This window comes from Thermobia domestica, chromosome 10, assembly GCF_964235325.1.
Source record: "Thermobia domestica chromosome 10, izTheDome1.hap1.1, whole genome shotgun sequence".
NCBI lineage: Eukaryota > Metazoa > Arthropoda > Insecta > Zygentoma > Lepismatidae > Thermobia > Thermobia domestica.
Window position 1 is genome coordinate 245,510,520 of NC_137463.1, and position 11,489 is coordinate 245,522,008.

Genomic DNA, 11,489 nt, shown 5'->3' on the forward strand with positions numbered 1-11,489 from the left:
CACGGGTATTAAACACATGAGATATGGAGTTGTGCATTTAAATTTTCATTTCAACCCAGCGAAGCGGGTAATATATGCTAGTATGCTATATAGTAACTTAAGGACCGAAATGAGTCTAAAGCCATTTAAACACGACATACCTATTTGCCACGCAGCAACAGCTCAGTGCAGAAAGTAGACACCCTGTACACAGAAATGAACAAACTAGTGATTTTTTTTTTAGGGAGAAGACTAGCAGGAGGGACCCCATTACTTACATCCTACGAGCATACACAATACAAAACCTTGTTTATATATACATATATTTTTTTTAATCTTTTATTTTGGAAATTTAAATATCCAGCTTTGTCCTTTGAATTTTGGGGGCCCTTCAAGAGAATGGACGCCCTAAACTATAGCCTGTTTAGCTTATACGTAAATCCGGTGTTGAACATCATGATATCCACATCACTGGGGACAGAACCAAAGACCTCCCGCACCGAAGGTGGGCAATAGAACAGAACGACAGACCTCCCGCACCAAAGGTGGGCCATCTATTACTAAACTCTACCGCCGTTTTACTTTCAAAATTTTCGCAGTAGCCTTCCTCTTAACTGGATTACGAAAGATGTCAGCAAAATTAAAATAGTTGAAAACATCCAGGCATCGACAGCAGGTTACTTCTATGTAGAAGTATGTTCCATACCGACAAGCGGGAACAAAGTGATACACAGAAGCTTCACCAAGCGGAACACCAGCAGAGCAGCTGAGAATAGCGTGGTATTCCTTTACGCATCCAACAATCGCACTCACTGGTCAAGAATGCGATCCATCCGTTATTTTTCAAAACAAGAAAACAAAAGGAATATAATAATCTATCGGGGAACTAACAACAATTATTGTGCCCGTGATCTTAATCGAGGTTCTCTAGCTTCCTTCCAAACTTTTCATCAACTGCATCGTAATCATTTAGCTCAATTAACCATTTATCTCCTTTTGCCTAAAGGACACAACCATGGAACGTACAACGAGAAACTTCATTTAATACCAATAACAACGACAAATCAAGTGGCAGAGATTAACGTGAAATACCTGAAGCCATTCAACATCTCTGAAATGTCAAAATTCTAGAATCTTTGAGGAGGAACGGAGGTAAGGGTGCTCCAGTTCAGGCTCACGAAAGGTGAGGTCATAAGGGTTCACGAGAGGTTAGAGCAAAAGAGATGCAATTGGATTAATAAGGTTGATCATCGGAAGGCTTGTACAAAAAGGGAAAAAGATGTATGTGATAAGGCTTTTGACTGAGTAATTTAGGAATTGTGGTTGCGAGTTCTGGAAATGACAGAGGAGAGTGAAATTGGGAGATTTCGACAGAGATGCTGTCTCTCGTACATCATTTAATATCTATCTAGAAGAGATAGTGAAAAAGAGCCTACAAAAAGAAGACGGTATTTCAGTCAGAGTGTATACGGTTTGCAGATGATATGGCGCTTGTTACAGAATCTGAAGAGAAAATCAATAAGATGTTAGAGAATTGAGGAACGGCTGTGAAGTATACGGGATTAAAATAAATGCTGGAAAGATTAGCATGGTGATTGGAACGAAGGGGCCGCTGACAAATATAGAAGTAGTAAGGGAGAAAATAGAACAGATGACTAGTTTTCGATACCTAGGCAGCTTATTAGTAATGACATGAAGTATGAATGAGAAATAAAAGCAAAGATAGGAATGGCGAAACAAATCTTTAGAACGAAGAAAATACCATTTTGTGGGACTTTGAACAGGGTTGAGAAAAAGACTGATAAAATGCTTAGTGTGGAGTAATTGTTGTTTGTTAGTCAGGAACATGGACAATACGCAAAAATGATGAAAAATGACTGGAAGTTTTCGAAATGTGAGTGTGGAGTATAAAGAGAACCAGCTGGTTCAAGCGGAAAACTAATGAAAGGGACTTAAAAATAGTGGGGCAGAAAGAACAATTTTAGATATTATTAAGAAAAGGAAGAAAAACTGGTTGGGACATTGGCTAAGAAGGAACTGTATCATGAGGGACGTGCTAGAGGGTGTGGTGACAGGAAAGGCAGGGAGGGGACGAAGAAGGCTACAATTGATACACGATATTATAACAGAAAAATCGTACGTGAAGACGAAGAAGTTAGTGCAAGGCCGTTAAACACGGAAGCTTCTCAGTAGTAGTAAATGATCTGCCAATAATGGCAGAATACCTATGATAATAACTGTTCGCTACATGTGTTAATTAAAAATCTCACTACTGAAATCCAAGGCCACACACGAAGACAAGGGTGCATATTGCCGAAACTGTAATACATATCATTAAGAAGTATTTGCTTTGAACACAATCTACATTTATTTAAACGTCGTTTCTAAATTAGCATAATTCAAAAAAAAAAAAAAAGAAGAAGAAGAAGAAGAAGAAGAAGAAGAAGAAGAAATTGTTGAACTATATGAGAAAAAACTAAACGCTGTCAATAGGATTTCTTTCCTGCAAGAGTGTTCCCAAGCAGTATGGTGGTATTTTTAGATACACATTCGCTGTGTTTAACACTGGCACCTTGCCAAGATTGTCGCTAGTTTCATTCCACCTTTCACGTCGTCTTCAAGAGCAGCTTTAATCTTAAGTTCTGAAACACGAATATTCAATACCATTATATTATCCACCTTATAACTTCCTTTTCAATACTTCGATTGGGATACAATATCATTCATCTTTAGGACCACACAGTAGCTTAAGTCCTTTATCACATGATCTTCATATTGTCTTATTGTGTCAACATTGATAATTAACGACTGTTATGTAAATTTTATTGATGATTATAGTCGCTTACCTTTCCCAATAGCAATAGCGTGCACTTATCTTTTTTAAAACATATACCAATTGAAAATACATTCAAACAAATTCAAATTCTCGAATATCTTATTTCAAAATAAAATCCTGAGGCGGACACTCGGGTCAAAGAGGAACGGAAATGGAGAATGGCGCAAACTTCATAACGAGGAACTGCATAATTTATACAGTTTACTTAACATTGTTAGGGTCATTAAGTTTAGGAGGTACAGGTGAGGTCATATGTAGACAGAATGGAAGAACAGAAAAGCCTTCAAATTTTAATTGGAAGCCCAATAGAAAAAAAAAGGGGGGGGGAGCTAGACGCAGACGGGAGGACAATATTAAGATGGATAGCGCAGAAACACGAACTCAAAGTAACAACTAGGTGCTCCTGGCGAAGGTCCAATCACTGAATGCGATATTTAACCTTCGAATTCCATAGATCATTGAAAACTTAGTTATTCTAGAAAAATCTTTTCTTGTAAATAGTTGAAAAGTGACCAAAAGCAAACGAAAAAGTGACCAAAATATCATAATGCCCCTTTTTTCCTTTGTCAATTTCTCCATCATCTCTCTCTTTGTTTCATCTTTTCTTTACTTCTTTTCGAGCTTCCTCCATTCTTACGTTTCCCAAGTATGCTTTGTATTTACAGTAGGCAGACTTAGCAGATGTAAGAAGCTTCTGAGTAAGTTGAACCAGTTCTGGCCTATTTCCGAATTTCTTCCTCCCAGACATTATATTTAACTTAACATTGAGAGTTCTCAAAGCCATGAAATACTCAAATTCGTCACCTACTCTTAAGAAAAACATACAAGAAGCATAACACAAGATGAACATGATGAACCATACAAACAACACACACAACGTTGAGCGGAGCGTGAACTATTACGAGAGAAAACTAAAAGACTATTACAATAGAAGAAAGAAGAGAGACAGAAGTGTTCTCAACCCCACGTTGAGAGCTTAAGCATCCACCAACCATCCACTGTGCTTTAGAAAGAATAAACGCTGAAGTGAGAATAAAGCTGACCGTTTCACATGTGGTAGCAAGTACTGAAGCTTTCAGAAGAGTAATGAGTAACAAGTTTCTGCCTTTTTCCATTTATTTTTATAATATTTTTCTTAGGAAATTGCCAATGCAAAACAAATCACACGAAAATGTCACTTTATCTCCCAAAAAAAGTAACTTTTAGTGACAAATTTGAAAAAAAAAAGTAACTTTTAGTGACAAATTTGAAAAAAAAAAAAAGTAACTTTTAGTGACAAATTTGAAAAAAAAAAAAAAAAAGTAACTTTTAGTGACCAACTTTAGTTCAAAAAGTGACTCGCTATGAGCCCTCAACTTGTACAAAAGTAAAATTGTACTGTGTTCGGAAACCCGCGAACTATTCAACGAACATTTATACACAGTGAATATACAAAGTTTCCAGGATCCCTAGATCGATCCCAGCCCCAGCTAAGTGAGGTTTGTAGTGGACAAACATCGTGTGCAGGGATTTCCTTCCACTTTCCTCATTTCATCACCTCTGTGGTCTCCCTTACCATCAATGCAATTTTCTTTGTAGGATTTAAAAGAAAATGTTCCCTTGTCACACCTTCCAGCAAATAAATAGCATACTCATCGATGCTTGAGTGTAAAACTTATATTTGAAATTATTTCAGAGTTTACGGCTCCCTTCATCATTCCAACATTGAAAAGACTGAGTTGGCATCAATAAATAATACTTAACACAAACATATGAGTTTAAAATATACTTCAAAAGAAGAAAGCTAGCAGTTATTATTACGAAGAACAGTTAAAAACACAAACGATTAAAACAATCCCGTCATACTATGTAACACTCAGTACAAACACACAAAATTAATTACGTATTCACAAATTTACAGGAAAATGCACATTATAGGAACTAAAAATACTTGAAAAAAATAATGTGTTGTATGAATTGTAACCAGATCCAAACTATCCACGGTTGTTGCGATAGTATAATTGTCATAAGCAAACTTAAATAACAATAATAAAAGCTTATAAATAAATTACATCAAATTTTGTTTGTGAATCTCATTTCTAAAGAAACCTCTTAATAACAAAATCCCAAGTTTTGTCTAGGTTACCTTGATCGAAATTGAATCGGAGATTAATCTGTTTTTATATAGAACGAAAAAAAAAAGTCAACGTAAGCAGTAGTTGCAGCAGTAGGATGATTTTGGTTTCCTTTATGGCCAGTTCATCAATAGTTTCACGTTTATTTCGGAACATACAAAAAAAAGAAGGTAAAAATATTTGGGAAACTATTTTTCAAGTTGAAATTAATGTGTATGCCATTCTATATAAGAAAGTTGAATCTGAATCAAGGGGATCCAGAAAAAGATTGAGATTTTGTCATTAATAGCTTTATTCAAAATTGTGAGATTTACAAAAATTAATTTCATCCAGCTGCAAACTATCGCTTGCTCAGAGGAGTCATGAAAGAGCAACATTCAATTTCAAGTGCATTTGCTTTATCTAGTATAACTTTGCCCAAGAAAGTTTTACATCTGGAAATAACTTTCGGTGTTCATGTAATACGTTTTGAGATAAACCCATACTTCCCACTAACTTTAATAAGTTCTAAGTTTTGATCTGCTCTTTGTGGCAACTAGTGCCTAACATGTTTCCAACTATCCTTTAGCATCACCCCTTGTGACTTTTAATGAACCCTGAACACGCTCGGGAAGGTTCTAGAGCATAGATCCCTTTTTATAAACTAATGAATCCATTTTACGTACACTCATGTCCAAAATTATTGTTGCATGTCTATAAATATGTTGTTGGAGGAATATAATTTGATAACGAATTCGCCCGGTATTTCTTATAATGTTAGTATGTGTATAATAGACAAAGACATGTATGTGGCAAATTTCATGTCAAATAAGCAGTACATAAGAATAAAACAAAAATAAAACTTTCTTGTTCATTTAGCAACATTTCGTTTTACTCATTCTAATTTTCGTATTTATAACTCTTTTCCTATGAAATTTACCACAAATATAAATTTCTCGATTATACACACAGTAACAGCATTAAAATTACCCTAGAAAACCATTATGAAATTCTTACAAGGAGACAGTTATAGATATGCAACAATCATTTTGTCGATGAGCGTACCTTCTTTTGGTTCCTATTCGTTACTTATTCTTTTCTGCGTTCTTTTCTTCCAGCTTTTTTTTTTTTTTTTTTTTTTTTTTTTTTTTTTTTTTTTTTTTTTTTAATCGTTGAAATATATTATACTGACACCAAGAACACTGAACTTCAATCTTTGAAAAGTCCACCACCATGTTTGTTAACTTAACTACACTAATCATATGTAGGTCTATTATACTAAAGTAATAATGTTGTTTTAATTATAACCCCAGATAAATGAAGTATTTTTTTTATTATTTCCTTGATTTTACATGCATAAATTTCATTTTAGTTAGCTTTTTTTTTTTTTTTTTTTTTTATTTTATTCGAAATTCCATTCAGTTTCGCTTTAGTATTCGGCGTCGATGTTGAACTGTTCATTGGCGGTAGACGTGGTATGTGATTATATTGTGTGAATCTGTCGAAGTATTTACATATTGCAATATATTGCTTCCTATCTCGTGTGTTCCGTGTACATTATAAAGTTCCTTTTATTTCTTGATTCATGTGTGTTTGGGTTTTAGGGGTTCGCAAAATGTTTTGTGTGACATACAGTTTGGTGTTTTGAAATTCATTCGTGTGCAATGGCTATATGATTTTGCATTGTCTGATGATATTGATGTTCCTAGTTAGTTTTGTTTTTTAGGGCAAGTTGGGTGAAATAGGACAAAATAAATTATTCGAAATTATTAATTAAACAAAATGTCACTTGCATTGAAGGATTTCTTCTAATAACATACATTCTAAAATAATATACGTTTGAGGGGTATGGGGGCCCTGCCCTCACTGTTATAATGTAGATTATTGGAAGAAAACCTCACTGTTATAATGTAGATTATTGGAAGAAAACACTTAATGCAAGTGATAATTTGATTAGCTAATAGTTTGAAAAAGTTTGCTTTGTCGCAATTTACCTAACTTCGTCTCTGGGTCGTAGACCTATGTTCTACAACCTTGCCGAAATATTGAGATGTTGTTATTAATAGCTTTATTCAAAATGCTCTCGTATGCTCAGAAAAGTCATGCAAGAGCAACATTCAATTTGAAGCTTATTTGCTTCATACAGTGTACATCTGGAAATAACTTGCAGTATTCATGTAATAAGTTTTGTGATTAATCCATACTTCCTAACAACTTCAATAAGTTCTAAGTTCTGACCTGCTCTTTGTGGCAACTAGTGGCTAGATTATCCCCAATATCCTCCTCTAATAGACCTATCTTGTAATCTGTAATGAACATCCCTAACGTATCCATTAACTAATTAATAACCAAAATAAAATCTTATCAAAACAAATACTTATTGTTAATACCGTTTCGGCAATAAATCATTACTTTCATTAAATAATAATAATAATAATAATAATAATTGTTTGCTTTGGTCAAATTTGATTCTCACTTAAGTCACACGCAGTCCCAAAGCTACAATGAGTGGCATTCTGATGAACTAGCTATATGACAAAAGAGGCAACATTTGTTAAATGTTAAAAACACTAAAATGAAAAACTAAGTAAATTGGTATTAATGCTTGTTAATTTTAATCACTCTTCAAAAATACAGCATAATGTGGAATTCGGCACCCATTAGCAATTACCATATGCACGGAATACGTTATTCCAAGTACGTAATTGCAACCGTTATGCACCGTATTTGTAACTCTGTAGGTACCATATCCTACGTTAAACGGGTTTGCATTCTGAGCCTCCTAACTATGAAAACATTTACGATCACTCCAATCCTAATCATTTCAGGAATTCAACCTGTTTATATATTTATAAGGACGTAAAGTCGAATAAGACTTATTAGAAAAATATTTTTATGAATTGCAAGAGCTGTAACGTCCAAATATTCACTCCAAACTTATATTGAAGAAAGGGGGGAAAAAAAGAAAAAGAAAAGCGAGTGTGAGTACTAGTAAACTGCTTTACACAAAAGTCAAAAGAAGGTCTGCGAAAGCATACGAGTGGTTTGAGTCAATAAGTCTATCTATCAATTACAAGCTTGCGTGTTCAAACCTAGTATGGATTTTTTTTTTTTTTAAGTGTGTTCCTAATTTTATCAGAAGACTGATAACATTTCTTTGAATAATTCTTTGGCAACTACATATCTTTCAAATTCGATTAGGATGGAACATTATATGAATTGCAAATCTAAAATCCATAGCTAAACACAAAATACAAGGTTAAATCACCACTGCTTATAAATATTTTTAAATTACAAATCAGAGGATAATAATGGAATATAGAACATACCTAATATTTTGTTTTCAGCTATGGATTTTAGATTTGCAATTCAGATAATGTTCTGCCCTAATCGAATTTACAAATTTATCTTTTTGTAAAATAATACTTTGAAATAGTCAAAGGTTTTCCTGCTATATAGTTTTATACAAAATTGCGTTGTTGTTGTTGTTGGGATGGCGGGGTAGAGATATGCGGGTCAGTGGTATCGGTGACCCGGAAGATCCGAAAAAGTTTATTATTTTTTTCTGGTCATCTAATAATACAGTTTTTCGACTCTTCTGGGTAATCTATATCAGCGACCCGCATTCAGGGAAGGGGGACCAGTAATCTAAAACCTTGCCGGGCAGGGAGGAACTAGTATGCCTGTCCGAAGGAAGCAGGCTCGTCGGGGATGGTGGGTACGCGCCTAAAACGACAGGAGTTCAAAGAAGTGGGCTTTGGCAATGTTAGAAATTTTAATAGCACTTGTCATGTTTTCCTACTAGTAACGCTCCACTTGTAAACACAAAATCCAAGTACTATACATTGTACAGAAATATACCAAAGGTGGAAAATAACATCTAAAACAGTTACCTTTCATATGGACTCATTCTAACCGTCGTAAAGCAATTCTAATGATTTTACACTAGTAACCCTACACTTTAAAACCTAGAATACGGATGTATTACTTTGTATTTAATTCTGTCGCCTGCAGAAATTTGTTCCTCATAATCTTATCTTTTCATGAAAAGTATTGAATTTTATATGTCAATCTTCCAAAAGCTGGTGCGCCAAAACTACACCAGCACCCTACGTATTACTGTTTTAAGTCTGATTATAACCTAAGGGCCAACAACGGTATATATTGAGTTTAAGGGAATCGTAAGGAAATATCCAGCCGGTCACTTCATAATCCATAGCAACTTTTACAAGAAAGTAAGTACCAGTTACAAGAAAGTAAATGTCAGTTCCTAACAATGTTCGTTCCAGCCCAAGAGTGTGTATGCAATTTTTTTTTTCTAAAAGAGTAGTTACCCAGTAACATAATTCCCTGAAATTACGAACAGGAAAACAGGAGTTAATTCGGCCTATGTTTAGCAGAAGGGGTCCAGCTCTTTTCTCTAAAAAATGTTACAATTTTCGTAATTTCTGTTAACATTCGGTTAGTTTAGGGTAGGGTAGGGTAGGTTAGGCTAGTTTAGTTTGTTATATTAGTGTATGGGGTCCCGCATAATTTTCCAAAAAAAAAAAATGACAGAATTTCGCTTATTTCTACTAATATTAGATCAGTTTAGGTTAAATTAGATTAATTCAGGTTAGCTTAGGTTAGTTTATGTTAGATTTAGTTACGTTATGTTACGTCTAAGTATTTGCATCATACATTTCTCATGTAAATTTTGTTTCGTACGTGCTTCTGGATCCCTTGTACTAAACATACTCCGTTAATTCATTTGAAATTTAAAATTCTTACCTCCTTTACAGGGCGTTCGATGTTGACTGTGTTGTGCTCGGTACCCAGTAATCATCTCGTAATCTCCTGTATCTCGTCTAACAGGGAATGTAACTTCTAACACATGATCGCATGGTTGCATGATATTCAAAATTCCTTTAACTTTCTTTTTTCGATCTTCCACAGACATTCTGTGTACCTTCATATCTTCTATAAGTTTGTCCTCCACTATCTGACATCCCCTATGAAAAAAGTATTCAACCATATCAAAGAACAACGGATCCTCAGCATCCGGCACATCTCTCAATCTATCTGGAATTTGGTAATCGGAATAACATTTTGCACTATGCACTTGCACAGCAGCTGGGCATAGTTTTAACAAAGCGGTACTCGATTCAGTGTGAGAAATTGTCTGCTTTAAAGGCAAGTTCTTTGCTAAATTTACCGTGAACCGAAACATGTTGTGGAATTTACGTATAATAAATTATAACAAAATTTTTAATTCAAGAACTTTCACCAAGCACAAGCACTATATTTTTCTTTCTAGTACTATTACTAGTCTATTTTTAAAAAACACAACGCAGCCGACAGCTTGCTCCTGGCCGTGCACTTGCAGTTGCCCACAACCAGCTGCCGGTTGGTGGAGCTGTGGGATGCAGTGAATTACTTCTTGCAGCAGCGACAGACAAGGCGAACAAGTACCAGAAAGATCTGATTTCTACAGGGACGACATCTATTTGCGCACACTGACTGCGCACAACACCAACTCAAACTGTGGCAAGAAGTGAAGAAATAAATCCCCTTCCATTTTGATTCCTCGCGAAATAGCTATACCACAATCTGCGAAATTCAGACGGACTATCATAAACGAGAGACTTCTTATCTTGATAATGGTAACGGTTTGCAAGAAAGTATTCATGTGAACAGACAGATTCTGTTTGTATTCTGCATTAAATCTTGATATTCTAAATATATATTGGCTTTAACAAAATAATGACTAAAGGCCTAATTCCAAATGGATTTTCGTCAACGCAAAACAAGATTTGATTTTAGTTTTTAATATTCGATGCTACGAATACTGATCTTGCGATATGATGCCAATAAAAAAAAAATGCTGTTTAGAACCATTTATTAGCTGCATTCTTCTCTAATGAATTTAAAACAGCTTCAAAAAAACTTTCCGCAGTATGGCTTGTGTTTATACAGGATGTTTCAAAAACATCTACAACGTTTGGAAGGTGATTCCTGACATCAAAATAAGACGAAAAGTATAGACAAACCTGGATGTACAAATGCTTCCCTTTTTTATTTTTTTCACATTTTCGGTAGCCTATAACTCCGAAAGGAAGCATTTGTGCACCCAGGTTGGACTATACTTTTTGTCTTATGTTGGTCTCAGGAATCACCTCCCAAACGTTGCCAGTGTTGTTTTGAAACACACCGTATATATTTTCCTAATTCATGTTCCATTGCTTTATATATTTAGTTATGTCTCGTTTCGCATATATAAATAAAAGCGAACATACTCTTCATTTTTACTAAGAGTAAGATATCCGACTGAGTACAGTATTGTGTGAAAACGAAAAGAACCTAATATTAATAAAAATGAGCTGTAGTTATGCGCTTTCAAAGTCAGAATGTATCACACACACGCATACTTCCACAAAGCAATCGGTGTTGGAATATGCGATACATTCTGTCCTTATACACAGGAAACAAACTTTAAAACCTGCTATAGCTTTGTTAAAACAAGCAAGTTCTTTTTTCATACCAGAATGGTAAACATATAGTTCCAGTACAAATTATACCAGGTTCAATCCACGGTATAACAC

The 11,489-nt window shown here is 34.8% G+C and overlaps 1 protein-coding gene across 2 annotated transcripts in view; it reads right to left on the reverse strand.

Moving 5' to 3' along the window:
• Nucleotides 1-10,382, reverse strand: part of Gdh (glutamate dehydrogenase, mitochondrial) — a 128,591-nt gene extending 118,209 nt beyond the window's left edge. Inside the window, exon 1 of one of the 2 annotated variants that reach the window (XM_081729444.1) lies at nucleotides 9,679-10,382. In XM_081729444.1, the coding sequence (XP_081585570.1) occupies nucleotides 9,679-10,117 (439 nt within the window). In that variant the 5' untranslated portion in view covers nucleotides 10,118-10,382. The remainder of the gene's footprint in view (nucleotides 1-9,678) is intronic. The other variant, XM_081729443.1, reaches the window with a different exon arrangement.
• Nucleotides 10,383-11,489: the final 1,107 nt, after the last annotated feature.